General features: G+C 34.5%; 1 protein-coding gene across 4 annotated transcripts; it reads left to right on the top strand.

The window, feature by feature from the left end:
- Positions 1-5,895: 5,895 nt before the first annotated feature.
- LOC111915541 (actin-7) lies at positions 5,896-10,171 on the top strand. 4 transcript variants are annotated; one of them, XM_023911198.3, is made up of 6 exons: positions 5,896-6,051; positions 6,188-6,301; positions 6,584-6,653; positions 7,127-7,517; positions 8,425-9,038; positions 9,856-10,171. In XM_023911198.3, the coding sequence occupies exons 3-6, from the start codon at positions 6,594-6,596 to the stop codon at positions 9,919-9,921; spliced, it is 1,131 nt and encodes a 376-aa protein (XP_023766966.1). In that variant the 5' UTR covers positions 5,896-6,051; positions 6,188-6,301; positions 6,584-6,593; the 3' UTR covers positions 9,922-10,171. The 4 variants fall into 4 exon arrangements, with proteins under 4 accessions (XP_023766966.1, XP_042758464.1, XP_023766967.1 ...); XM_042902530.2 differs by having other exon boundaries at positions 6,188-6,404; XM_023911199.3 differs by having other exon boundaries at positions 6,188-6,418.
- The last annotated feature ends 5,270 nt before the right edge of the window (positions 10,172-15,441 follow it).

Raw genomic sequence — 15,441 nt, 5'->3', positions numbered from 1 at the left:
GGAATTCATACTTCATTTCAAATCTAAAAGCTTAGATTGAGATTTTAATCAAATTTAGTCAAATATATATATATATATATATATATATATATATATATATATATATATATATATATATATATATATATATATGAATGTTATGTTGGAATGGTTCAATATAAGGAAATTATATATATGGAAATGATAATTGCGTTCTCAAATTCGATTATGATTACTGCATCCCTCTTCATAATTCGAATTGTGAGAACATGGCAAATAGAAATATTATAGCAAAAGATTGATCAAGTATCATGTCTTTATGTTAGACATTATGAATCGTGTCCCATATGCTTCGGGTATAGGATCAATTTCATATGCTATAATATTCTCGTGTTCTAATTTTCGAAATGCCTAGGGCATTAAAGGGAAAAGGAATAGAACCAGATATGACTAAAGTGGTTAAGTAACTGTTAAGGACAATCTAAGATTCGTCAAAGATTGGTCGCTTAAGGACAGTTGGAAGTATAGTATTTGATGGACCATATTGACATTATTATGAATAGACATGAGTCTATTAATAATGAGTTTTCGTATGGAAAATATGGAATATTTCCATATTGGGAGTTGAAGAATAGATGAGAAAGTTAGAAACTTTTATACAAGAAGGATGTTCAAAGGAATGTACTTTGAATTTGAGACTTAATTTCCATGGAATTGACTTGTTACAATATCTAAAGGAATTTTTTTAATATCGTTGGTCAAGTCTCTGTGACTTTTGGTACCATGACATTACAAAGGCTGCATTACATGATAGTTTAGCAGTGGCAAGAATTTGGAATTCTTACACTTGCAATAAAGATTTGGAATTGTGAAATGAGCATCATTGAAATGTTTTTCAATTGATCTATTTCACAAAGTCAGGACCATAGACAAACATAGTGTGCATGCTTGGAGCATGAAATAGCTATTGTTTTAATTCAAGTATTAAGTTGATTATTCGAAACATTATACAATGAATAATGAATAATCAATATGTGACTCAAAAGTTTTAGGGCCATATAGGATTAGTATATTCTTGTGTTTCACTTTGCATGTTTTGACTTCCCGAATAACTAGGTTATTCAAACCATCCACAGTCGATCATACTTTGGAAGTAGGTATTGAGGCAAGACTCTCATGAATCGGTCTGTAGTTTGTCTAGGTGTTTTAGACATAGTTGCAGTGTTCATGAGTACTCCTAGAATAAGTTTCAAGTATTGGATTCAACCCATGCTCATCTGAATCACTTCATGGATTTTATCACGAATGATTGTCAGATGATAATATCTTATATTCTTGAAACGGAGACATGTGAGTTGTTGTTGCCAATCGGTTGCACATTGATATATGTAAACGCACCAGTAACTTGGTGTTATAAAACATATTATTGTGTATAATTTGATGAGTAAGTACAAGCAAGCATTTGGGTCGAAGTTTATCTATTCCTTTTACCCCGTGTGGATAAAAGTGATATATGTGGGCCCCTTGATGATTTAGTGATGACACCCCTAAGTGCTTAGCCAAGCCTAGACTGATTTGATTTGTTCAATTAGTCGGTCTTCATAAATCGGAAATCGGGAAACAACAGATGGATAGAGAGATTGATTATAATCCATGTCTCAGTCCATATGATATCTAAAATGGAGGAATATAAGATCCATTATCTAATGGACGCGTCATTGACTAGGTCAGAGTTCGACAGTGGCTTTTAAGAGATACGATTGCTAGTCTGGATTTTGGAGTTGTACTTGCAATAATAGTTATTAGACTTATCCGATTGGGAGACTGTTGGATTAGGTGTCTAAGCCCATAACTATAATTGTTATGTACTTGATCCGAGAGCAGCATGGTCCATTTGGGTTGCATATCACCACGACAATTTGATATGATGGACTTTTGAGAAGAGGTTATTTATGATTTATTAATATATTATAAGCTCGAATATATTAATATGAAATCATATTATTTAATTAGTATTGATCAAGAATTAATTTGAATTAATTTAGTGATCAAAAGAGACTAATTAAATGTAAGGGGATTGATTTGGTAAATTAATCATTCTTATGGTGTGGGCTTATGGTTATTTAGGATGGGCTAAACCAATATGGTAGTCCATGGATAGTCCATGGAGGTTGTAACTCATGGATCCTAAGTAAGATGAAAAGTCATTCACATTAGGTTTTACATGGATGTAACCCTAATCCTAGCCACACTATATAAGAAGACCCTAGGCTACTAAAGTCGGCACCTAGTGATCTTTGGAAGACTATAGCCGATTTGTATGCAAGAAACTCTCTCAAATGTCATCCTTTGTCTAAGGTGTGTTGTGAACCATTTGAGTTGTCACACTTATGGCACTAAGTTCTTAAAGGCCAAATACAACAAGTTCTACAAGCTACATAAAGAGGTAAAGTCCTAACTAGTATTTTATGTTGTTTATGTCAATTGAATACTAGTTGTAGGCTTAATGCTTTGGAAACAATATTGCATGTATAATTCGAGGAAACATAGATCCAAAGCATTTAGGGTTGTATATGCACCATAAGATGTTCTAGTATACTAAAACCCTTCACATACAACCCTACTTACTTTGGATTTTAGTTTTTCTCTAGTTATACATGCAAATAGAAATTCCAAAGCAATAACCCTAGTACTAGCATATATTTTTCTAGATCTATATGAAAACTAGGGTCAGAATGTTACCTTGCTTGCTATCTCGTAATAACAAGAATTTCACGAATGCTCTTGACTCTTGAAATCTCTAGTGTCTCAAGTGTTGCACCTCTAATGGAGTCACAAACACCAATAGCAAAGGATGAGTGAGTGAGGCAGAAAAGTGGCCAGAGTTTCTTCTTAGAAAGAAGTGGTCGATTTCAGGAGATCTAGGGGTCTTTAAATAGCTGTGGCTGCTAGGGTTTTCAGTTGAAACCCTAATTCCTTGTTTAGGCTCTAAGCAACCCATGGACACTCCTTCTAGAAGGCCTTGGAAGAATTCTATATGGCCTCCTATAGATTTCGTCCACTCCCTTCTAAAGGAGTCCATCAACCCAACTCTACAACTATCATTGATTTGCAGAACCAGCCCCTGTACTTTCAATCAGTTCCTTTAATCCCAAAATTAATATCAAATTAATTTCTTATTAAATACTAATTGAATAATATGATTTCTAATTAATATATTATTCTTATAATATATTAATAAATCATTTATTAACCTCTTTCTCCAAAAGTCATCCTATCAAGTTGTTATGGTGAAGGCAACCCAAAAGGATCATGTTACTATCAAATCAAATACATACCAATTATAGTTATAGGCTTAGACACCTAATCCAACATAAACACCATTATTAACAAAAAAACTCAAACTAAGACAAATAAATATGAAAAAATAATCTCAAATCAAAATCTATGCTTAAGATGAAATCAAACCAAACTCAAATCTTTAATTCACCAAAAGAAATCGGGATCAAAGAGGAATTCTCCAATCCATCAAAATCATAAAAAGCATTGATTGAGGAAGAAAACAAATCCTTATTATTATTAAAGTCAAAACCATGGATTGAGGAAGAAATCGATTAACCATTACATAGAAAAAAACTGGTGAAGAAGAACAAAGGGGTTGAAATGGAGAAGGAATCGACTGGTGTGTCACCAACATCAACAAGTATCAGAAAAAATAGTAAATTATAGAATGGTCCCTATGGTTTGGGGTAATCTACATGCTTGGTCCCTAAATGTTTTTCTTTAACTTGGACGGGCCCTATTACGTACTTTTGTTACGCACAAGGTCCCTGCTTGACATAAAAAGACTATTTTACCCTTATTGATTTCACTTTTAATAATTTATATATATGTATATGTTTCTTTTAATTTATTCTTATATAATTAGGATTAATCTAGTTAGTTACACACCACCTTTTATTCCTTTTGGCCTTCCACCAGGTTACTTTCTTGACTGTGAAAACTACCATCATCTATGACACCGGAGCAAATCACCACCGCCTTTGATACTAGAAAAAAAACACATTGAACCCAATCAAACCAGAAATCGAATCTAAAATCAAATCCAATAAACCTAACCAGAAATCCAAACCAAAATTCAAATATGAAATTAAAACCTGAATCAATCCTGTAAAACCAGACATGTAGTCCAATTAAACCAACAATCAAAACTAAAAAATCAAACACAAACAACAAAGGGAAATGAGAATGAGAAAGAGAGAAAGAAGAACCTAGAAGCACATAACCAAAACCTTTGTCAACATGCTCCATTGATTTCATGCCAAAATCAAAACTCCAACCACCATAAAATTGAGAAACTAGAGTCGATGGTGGTTGGATGGGCAACATTATTATTTTTAGAGTGTTGTTGATAGCTTTGCAGTGTAAATCTGTGGGTAGGAGTACTAATGAAGGTTGTGTTAGGTCTTGCAGATGGCATCATAGATGAGCAAGAGAGAAGAAGGCTCATGGTGGCGTTGGTGGTGGAGTGATTGTTTGCTTTGGTGACAACAAACTAGCAAAATAGATGAATGTTGTCGTCGACAGATCTAAGTGTCTGATGGTGCTTGGGATCCCAAACTTTGGTTTCTGGTGGAGCCCTAAACCATTGTAGATGAAAACGAGAGTAATGGGGGGGGGGGGGGGGGGGGGGGGGTATTTCTTTTTCTCTTTTTTTTTAGATTTAAAAAATGATTAATAGATAACAGAAAAATAAAAAATAAAGTATAAGAGCAAAGTAGTCTTTTTACACGTGTAAGAAAAACATGTAATAGGGACCATCTGAGTTAAAATAAAGACTTAGGGACCAAATGTACAGATTACCCCAAACCATATGGACCATTCGTGTAATTATATTTATTTTAAATACCAAACACCCCGTTCCCGAGTTCAACTTAACGAGAGAAAGGAAAGGAAATGGATGGAAATGAGAAGAAAATAGAAGAAATTGGTGTTCCCGAGTTTCACTAAAGGAGAGAATTGGAAGGAAGTGGATGGAAATGGGAGGATTACTTTCCCTCCTAACTTTCCTTCCGGTTTGGGAGGATTTGGAAAGAAAGAACAAAATGATTCATTTTCCTTCCATTTCTCTCCAACTCGGGAACACAAAAGAAAATTTTGTTTTCCTTTCCTTTCTCTTCTTTTCTCCCTTCTATTTTTTCCTATTTTTCATTTTAACTCTTCAATCACTTTTAATTTTTGGCAATTTAGGTCCCTCTACTAAGTTTCTTTTATTTTTACTCCTTTCAACTTTTTTTGTTTTTCATTTTCACTCTTTGATCATTTTTAGATTTTGGCAATTTAAGTCCTCCTACTAAGTTTCTATTGCTATTATCCTCATACTTTAGTAAATAACATTTTCAATCCTTCACCTTTTAAAATATCATATTCACCCATGTATTTGAACTTTAGAAAATGTCAATTTCACCCCTTTTATTTTCTAAACTTATGTTTTATCTCCCATAATATTTATAATCTGATTTTCCTACAGTAATCACCCCTATGATTTTTCTCATCTTTCATATATGTTGGTATAAATTAGGGGTGGTCAATGTTTCAGCGTAAATTAGAACCTTAGTTCGTTTATTTTAAAAAAAAAAATTAATATATCTGTCGGGATATAAATTCGAGTTTTTTTTATTTCCGTGCTTATTTTTATACGTGTAAACCGGATCGAATATGATACGTTTTTAATTATTTGAATTTCCATTGGTTAACTTAAAAAAATATTAGTTACTTATGTCTCACTTTTATTATTTTTGTTTGGCATTGACCTCAGACGGTTTGTGGGATTAAGTCTTTATAAAGTCATGTTCCATACGTAGGAACTTACTTTTTACTGTTTTTCAATACATTATTGCCGCCTTAACTGTCGTGTGTAAAATCCAAGTTTACTCTAATTTTGATGAATAGCCTCAACCATATGTTTTTATTTATTTTTGGTTTAATAGAGCCAGCTGGAAACGGAAGGCCGACACCTCCAGAAAAGGACCGACACCAATCCAATCCAAATGAATTTCAATTTCTTTGAATGTAAGAATTCAAGAATATGTTAAATATGGAATTGTAAACTGCTCAGTTTAATATTACATGATCGTTTTTTAATTAAAACTACATGATTGAATTGTTAATTGTTCTTCTACCTAACTCCCTAATCAATTCCTGTAAGTCAACCTTTCGTCCTACGATGAACTTCCCCATCGAACGGACCAAATCACACAGGAGCATAGGATTTGACTTGCTGGCAAGGAGGCTGCTTCTGCATCGATCTGAAAAACAAAAGGTTTGCCTCGATTATTTTATAATTATCATGGTGCTACGGTTGTGATTTTCTTGATCCAAGTCTCTCCACATTCATCAAGAATCCGTATCGTATCTCCTCTTAGGTGCAATTGAAATCGTTAGTATTTTAATTTCTCACAGTATACTGTATGATCTGTGTTTTTTCATTGCGATGATCTGATCAGTTAGTTGTCATGATCGACCCTAATTTGATTCTGGATGGTGTAAGATACGTATTGACTTTTGTGAAACCCTTTTTTTTTTTTTAATGTTTGTGCTGCAGGTTTTTAGAAATGGCCGACGATGAGGATATTCAGCCCCTTGTATTCGACAATGGAACTGGAATGATGAAGGTTAGCATGATAATTCTTCTGTTACTATTTCATAATTATATAACACTTTCTTGATTTAGTTGTAAAAGTATTCTTGTACTTTTGAATTTAAATAAGGGGTAAATGATTGTTTATGGAATGAGTCGTCAATTTAGTTTTTTAAAACGAAATATGCAATCGTATTTCTATTTATCACCAAAAAAATGCAATAATTTACCTGTAACATGTATAACTTGCATAAGCCGTGCCATTTGCATAAATTGATATAAAAAAAGGTCAATAATTATTGAGTTAATTAGTAAAAACCGAAACATATTTAAATAAATAAACATTTAACCGAATGCCAAGTCATAAGGTATCTGGTTCTCATGTTGCATGTTTTGCTCCAAACATGGTTTGCATATTTCGTCTAAAAAACCATTTTGTTGGATATGTTGGGGAAAGACTACTCCAATCGGAGATTTTCATTTTTTTTTTTTTGGAATAAATTACAGGCAGGGTTTGCTGGTGATGATGCTCCTAAGATAAAGTTCCCGAGTATTGTTGGTAGGATGAGAGACAATGGTGTTACAGTGGACACGGATGGGAAAGATGCTTATGTAGGAGATGAAGCCCTGTCAAAAAGTGGTATCCTGACTTTGAAATATCCTATTGACCATGGTATTGTCTGCGACTGGGGAGATATGGAAAAGATTTTCCATCACACATATAATGAGCTTCAATGTGCTCCAAAAAAGTATCCTGTGCTTATTACCGAGGCACCATTAAATCCCAATGCAAACAGAGAGAAGATGACTCAAGTCATGTTTGAGACCTTCAATGTTCCCTCCATGTACATTGCAATTGGGGGTGTGCTTGCTTTGTATGCGAGTGGTCGTACAACTGGTTGGTTTTGTATTCCTCTTTTTGGTTTTCTAGAATAATTTAGATTGTTTGTGTTTTGGTATCAGGGAATATATAGTTTTAAAATGCAATAACCAGTAACTAGAAAAATAAAAACACAAAATTATACATGGAGGATTTGAAAACCAAAGACATTTGATGGTATGAGAACAAGTTAGAATCACACACTAATCTCTCAAGCAAAATCACAATTCCCAAAAATTTAAGTCGCACCATTTTTTACACTCAAACAAAAACAAGATACTTATGTACCATTAATAAAGTAATGTTGATTATTTTCATTTTTTTTTTGTTTCTTCTTTGCCAAGGTGTGTTTTTTTCATTCCATCATGGAATAGAATGAAAATTTGCAATATAACCCATTTTAACATCAGTTTCACAATTCATTTAAGTAAGTTTAGGAACCTGGGTCCACAAAGACTTTCAATTATAACTGTCACTTTTCAAAAAGTGGTATCCTGACTTTTATTATGTTTATTCTTTTTATTTTTGTAAATAAAAGTGACAGTTATATATAATTGAAATAATGTATAGAGTTAGGTTAAAATTTTATATTGTATTTACATATAGTGTAAAATTTTCATCTGAAAATTTATTCCATCCTAGGAACCAATCAAATATGTCATGAAAATGTAACGACTCATTCCGTTACCTTGCTTATGCAGTTATCCACTTATCCCATATACATTCATTTTGTTCCATCCAACCAAAACAAACTCACTCCTAAATTGTGTTTGATTGAGGCACTTTGAAACTAAAGCCTTGAACTCCTTTTACACGCATAAAGCCCCTCTCAACCTGTTCCTTTTCAATCAGTGTATATTAAACTTATTTTTTACTTAGGCCAACAAACCTCAAAAGTAGTAATTAATTATTAATTATTTTACAGGAATCGTATTGGATTCCGGAGAGGGTGTGTCCCACACAATCCCAATTTACGAAGGGTACGCACTTCCTCATGCCATCCTCCGCCTTGATCTTGCTGGAGTTGACATCACAGATTCCCTAATGAAAATCCTGTCCGAAAGAGGCCACTTGTTCACCACAACAGCTGAACGAGAAATTATCCGTGATATGAAAGAAAAGCTCGCATACGTGGCTCTTGACTATGAGCAAGAACTCGAAACTGCAAAAACTAGCTCCTCTGTTGAAAAAAACTATGAGCTGCCCGACGGGCAGGTTATCACTATTGGGGCAGAGAGATTCCGCTGCCCGGAGGTTCTCTTCCAGCCATCTCTCATTGGAATGGAAGCTGCTGGTATTCATGAGATGACCTACAACTCGATCATGAAGTGTGATCTTGGTACTAGGAAGGATCTTTATGGAAATATTGTGCTTAGTGGTGGGTCAACCATGTTCCCGGGCTTTGCTGACCGAATGATCAGAGAAATTACTGCTCTTGTCCCTAGTAGCATGAAGGTTAAGGTGGTACAACCACCTGAGAGGAAACACAGCGTTTGGATCGGAGGATCAATTCTTGCTTCCCTCAGCACCTTCCAACAGGTAAATTAAAATTTAAAACCATGCTAAAATGATGTCTGGAGATAAATGATGTTTCTAAAACTAACTAATGAAATTAAATTTGTGAAAAGTTAGACTTCATGGTGAAAGTCTCTTTTCCAGACAATCTCTATTAAGTTGTTCTTTTTTGCATTGTTGTCTGGATTAACAATGTTTAAAAGTATAGGGAAAATTGTAGGGAATAGCTATCTACTTTACTTTCATTATTGGTATGCATTTTGTACTCATAATAACAACATATGCATGTACTTTCACCAATAATACATTCTTGTTATGTATTGTTGGTATTGGTATTAAAATGTAACTTTGCTGCTATTATGGGTGCGTCATTGTAAATATGCTGCTATTTCATGAAAAACTGCAAGTATGTTGCTACTATGGGAGGAAATATCAACACACATTACTTCTATTACCCATATGGGCAACATACGTTGTCATTAGCCACTGTAGCAGACTACTTGTATTCTTTTGCCAATAACGACAATGTACTTACATTTGATTTCCAATATCATTAGAACAATGCACTTAATTTCTTCTACAGATTAAGATAATAGCAACGTACTTACATTTTATTTCCAATATCAGTAATATACTCTACCTATTACATATTGCTACCATTGATAAATACGTGTATCTAAAACGATATTATGGGTATTGACATGTAAGTAAATTGCAATTATGGGCATATAAATAAAGGAAATTGTCTATATTGGTAAAAACGAGTAAAGTATGCTGCTATTTTCTTTAATTTCCCTAACAAATATTTGACTAACTTCTACTTTTCTTTTGCATGAATCAGATGTGGATCTCGAAGGCCGAGTATGAAGAGTCTGGTTCCTCTATTGTCCACAGAAAATGCTTCTAAGTATGTATTATGTTACTATGGTCGAGTTTGTTTTTGTTTTTATAATTTCTATCCATTTATTTTTGCTGTTATGTTTCATGAGAAGCAAGAAAAGCAGAAATGCTTTTGTGTTGTATGATGTAATCCATTAATTTGTTTAGAATTTGGGTGAAACAGATAGAAATCTCGACATTTAGATGTACAGATCAAAGTTGTATTCTTGAGATTCTTTACTTCAACATAACATATTCATCAGTCAAAAGTTTCTACATGGTAGCTGAGAATCTATAAATGTCAAGTTTAAACTATATATATATATATATATATATATATATATATATATATATATATATATATATATATATATATATATATATATATATATATATATATGGGACAATTCACTTGAGACTAAAAAAATAGAGATCTTGAGATTCAACCTCAGTCATATATTTCTCATTTGCGGCTCTAAAGCTCCAGCGTACCGGCAGCAAGGGTATGCATAATCATAAATAATTATATGGCAGAGAGGTATAATCGTATATGATTATACATGTTTATATGTATATGCCTAATTATAAATGATTATACATATATGTATGTTCACAGATTGAGTAATTATATATGATTATGACAGTTTGTGATAAAAGAGGTGGTGGTGACAGAGCTGGCGGTAGTATAAATGACGGAGGTGAGAGTGGTGGGGTCGGCTAGTGTCAGATGTGGTTAGGGCTGTTAATCGGGTCAACCCGATCGGGTTTTGGGTTAAACGGGTCGAGTTAGCCGGGTTTTTTTATAAAAATAATTTCACCCGGAATCCGACCCTATTAAGGTACGGGTTATTCGGATTTCGGGTTTATAGGGTTGGGTTAATCGAGTTACAATGTAAGATAGAAATATTGTGCCATATTTATGATAAGGTTTATTTTCAGAAGCTTAAATTAGGAAATGTTAAATCCAAATGATTTTGAATGCATATGGTTTTTTTTTGTACCATACAAGTAAAAAGCATTATGCATTTGATTTGAGGCTATGTATTTTTTATTTTAGGTAAAATAAACTACTATTGCATCTTATTTTACTATGCTACATATTAATTTCCAATTGTGCAAAGGAGTATTTAGTTCTACAATTCTATTACATCTTATTTTCCTCTTGTTTAGGCCACATAATGTATAAAAATAAAAGACGTGAGATGGAATGAAATACATAAATATTGTAGTATACATTAATTCGGGTTAATCGGGTTAACCCGAAACCTGACTTTCATAAAAAAATCAACCCTAAACCCGACCCTAACTGTAGTTCGGGTTTGTCGGGTTAACTTGAATAGCCCAATTAAGAATTTTGACCCTATTAAACCCGACCCGAAATGTTTTATTCGGGTTAGGGTCGGGTCGGGTTAATCGGGTTAGGGTTTTTTGACACCCCTAGATGTGGTGGTAGTGGTGGTGATGGCGAATGTTGTGGTGGTAGGGATGGTGGCGGAGGAGAAAGGAGCGAACGACGTTATATAACCATTTATAATTATAACAGACATGTCGCGCCAGTACGCTGAAGGGTTAGAGTGGCAGATGTGAAATATATGACTGTGGTAGAATCTCAAGATCTCTATTTTATTTTTAATCTCAATGAAACATCTCTTTCTCTCTCACTTTCTCTTTCTCTCTCTCTCTCTCTCTCTCTCTCTCTCTCTCTCTATATATATATATATATATATATATATATATATATATATATATATATATATATATATATATATATATATCAAATTGTTAAATAAAACAATACATGAGGATTTATGCATTAAAACTACATTTTAGATGACTTTTTACTGTTGTCTCATGTTTTTCGCTGACTATTGACAGCATATAATAAATTTTATGTAAAAGGTCAATAATATTTCGTCATTTTAAATATCCATAAATTGGGACGGTATATATTGGTGATCAACACGCTTTTACACAATTTATTAATGTAGTAAAATGAGTCATTTTGTGAGTAAAAGGGTAAGTTATTTTATATTCCCTCCCTTCTTCTAATTCCTATATGAACATCCCTGTTTCCCTTCTTATAGGTCTTATATAGATCTGTCATACTCCCCCCCCCCCCCCCCCCCCCCAAACTTATGGTATCAGACCTTTCTCTACTTTTCGTTGATGATATGGGATTGGATTAGTATTACGGATCTCTCACATCAGAAAACCAATCATATATTTTCGATTTTGAAGTTTCATGGAGAAATTATTTCTAAATTTCTATCGATTTTGTTGAAGATTTTGTAAGTCGGCAAATGATAGTTTGCATCTTGGTCATCCGAAAAAGTGATAGAAATTTACAAAATTGTTTTCAAATGGATCCTTTTTCTTGTAACCCATCATCCTCTAGTTTTAGACAATCCTCTTGTAACATCCGGATCCCGAGGTAATTCAAATTTCAAAATTCTAAGTATTTAGGGTTGCCAATGCGTGGGGAAAGTACCAAGACGTAGCATTTCAAGAAATATCACGATCTCATTTAAGGCTGCCACAACGTGACAACGGTTAATTGAGAAACCCTAATATCCAGGGTTTTGCATCCTATTTAAGGGAATGTGATGGCTAGGGTTGCTCATCCTTAGCCTCCATTACACTCTCTCAGTCTCCAAGCAAACCCTAGCCTCCATTTTTGTTCTCTAAGCTTTTTGTGTTGATTTTTGGGTATTAGAAGAAGAAGGAGGTGACTTCTAGACTTAGATTCAGCAAACAACTCTTATCATCATCTTATTATGCATCTTGTGGGCTCTTGTAAGTCCCCAAGTTACAAGCTTTTTGGTTTATTGTGCATAGATTTAGGTTTCAATGCCTTATTCTTCATGTTGGGACAATTGGAGTGTTGGGATTTCATAAAGTTGGCAACTTTATGAATCCCCAGAGTCCCTTTGTGGTTAGGTTTGTTGGATTGGAGTTTTATAGAGTTTTGAACTCTTGCATGAGATCTTGGCCCCTTTTACTTTATTTTGACCTAATAAGAGTCTAAGACATGCATTGGACATGCATGTCTTGAAAGTACGAATTTTTATGTGGTTATAAGGTGCTAAAAACATTATAAAAATAGGGATGTAGTAAGCATTCAAGGAAAAGTGCTTAATGGGTTGAGTCAAGTCATGTTTTTGCCCTATATAGACCTAGAAGTGATATCTCTATCTCTTAGAGGGTCTTAAGGGATAAAGTTGGAAACTTTATCCACATGGACCTTAGAAAGGACCAAATTTGAGTTTTGGAGCCCTAGAAATTGGAAAGAAACGTGACTTAATGGTTTAAGCTGCCCAGTTCAGTCCCGACGACGTGTCTCAGGTTACCAGGGTGTGGCAATTGGATCGAGGCCCGTCTGTTTTGTCGTTTAATAGCCACGATGTGGCCAATGATGGTCGCGGCTTCGCGACGTGCTATAGTTGATTTTGACTTTTGACCATTGACTTTGACCAAGTTTGACATAAAGGTATTTTGAGTGGTAATTTGAGACTAGGTAATTGTTTGTCGTATAGGTGATCAGTAGGGTTAGTAGTTAGAGCTGTGATATGTTCAACTATCTTTTTAGACCGTGAGGTGAGTCTTCTTCACTATACTTGTGGGTCAAAGGCACTAAGGCCGGCCCACCGGATACTATATTGGATTGTTGTTATGCTAAATATGTGCTAGATTGGTAGATCTGTATGATTACCTGTGTTCACTGAGTATGTGTTAGATTGGTAGATCTGTATGATTACTTGTGTTGTTGGTTATTGATTGTTATTTTATATTTCAACATGTTATGGTTTGTTGGGTTGAGGCAGTCCTGCTTTATGTTGAAGGCCAAGATACCTAGCACAGTTCAAATAGACTGAAGGCCAACGAGGCGGTCCAGTTAGGCCGAAGGCCCGGAGAGCGGTCCAGATAGTTTGTAGGCCCTGTGCGGCAGTTCAGTTATGCTGAAGGATCATATATGCATGTTGTTATATGTATGGTTTGTGTGTGGTACATTGGGGAACTCACTACGTTTTGACTTATAGTTTAAGTTTCATGGTTCAGGTACTTCAGATTATCGGCGGAAAGTAAAGGCATGACCGTACACATCCTTCGGTAACATGTTTGGGAGATTTTGTTACACTATGATTCTGGGATATCTGTATTTGATACATGGTTTTTGACTTGGGTGTTGTTTGAAAACAATGATTTTACTTAATTAAAAATGAAAATTGTATCGTGATTTTGGGATGTTACAAGTTGATATCAGAGTCCTGGTTTGAGAGAATTGGATGAGAATTTGTGTGAATCCAGACTCAAACTATGGATCTGTAAAAAATTTCAAAAAAAATTTCAAAAATTGTTTACAAATTTGATTTTAGTTTTCAAAATGGTTTCAAGGATGATAAGAAGGATGAGATGTGTATGATTAGTCGGAGCAAGAAAGTATACCCTAAGATACCCACACTGTTATATCTTATGATGATAGAACTATATCTAGTGATAAGGTAGGTATCTTCAGGAATTTCATGTTAGAATTGCCTGATGTATGATGCTTGATAGGCTAGGAGGACTTTAAAAATGTTAGATAAAATTGACACCATTACTGTAGTTTTTTAGTGTGTGCATCATAGTTGTACATCACTAAGATTCTTTAACATGAAAATGTTTGGTTTAGCCTAATTTTCCTGTTGCTTGTTTGGTTGTGGGATTAGGGTAGAATCAAGTATTCAACTGTCAATGGGATCCAATGCTATGTATAATTAGCATGCATAAGTGGCTACATGGTTGGTGGAAGTTTCATGAGTATGTATGTGAGCAACCGGCTTGATAAGGAGTTTTAGCCACTCTCGAGAGAGTGAGTATTGGATGTATGTGTATCCAAGTTGTGGGTTTGTTTTTGGGTAGTTTGTGATTATCCATTGAGACAAATACGGGTAGGTGTGGAAGGTAGTATGGGCCCGTACTACTGAAAGTATAGGACCCGTATGCATAACAAGGAAGTCACAAACCATGAGGGTTTAGTCTATCTGTGGTGGTTGTGATGGTATGAATTGTGGCATTTCTAATATATATTTTGGTTCATTTTTAGTATGGTGATCAGGATCTGGTTCTGGATCTAGAATGGGTGTCCAGGATAGGCCGGGACTGACTGATGATTAGATACGAGAGATGATTGCCACTGAGGTCGCTACTGCTATCTGGAGTTCTAGTCAAGCAATCTCTGGCGATGCTTTATTCCTTGATGTAGATTTAAGTGTTACTCCGACATGCACTTATGTTCCTAGGAAACTCTCTCGGGAAGAACTAGTCAAGCTTCTTCCAGATAAATGGATCACAAACTATGAACAAATACATCAAGCTCCGGTACAAAGCACCACAACCCTAGATTTCTTCCATCATCAAAATGGACAGGTTTAAGTAACGACTTCATCTCAAGAATCATCCTAAAATAGAAATGTATTTCCGAGTGCTTATATGATCGAATCGACAAATTCTTTTACTTTGGTAAAACGAAGAGTTCATTGTTGGTATGATGTTTGTGATGAAATATATT

The sequence above is a fragment of the Lactuca sativa genome, chromosome 5 (genome assembly GCF_002870075.4).
Source record: "Lactuca sativa cultivar Salinas chromosome 5, Lsat_Salinas_v11, whole genome shotgun sequence".
Lineage (NCBI taxonomy): Eukaryota > Viridiplantae > Streptophyta > Magnoliopsida > Asterales > Asteraceae > Lactuca > Lactuca sativa.
This window is presented reverse-complemented; position numbering and strand designations above follow the sequence as displayed.

Excerpts from the sequence above, each read along its gene's own strand:
- LOC111915541 (XM_023911195.3), top strand. Across the intron at positions 6,654-7,126 it reads ATGGAACTGGAATGATGAAG|GCAGGGTTTGCTGGTGATGA; the intron begins GTTAGCATGATA and ends AATAAATTACAG. Across the intron at positions 7,518-8,424 it reads TGCGAGTGGTCGTACAACTG|GAATCGTATTGGATTCCGGA; the intron begins GTTGGTTTTGTA and ends ATTATTTTACAG.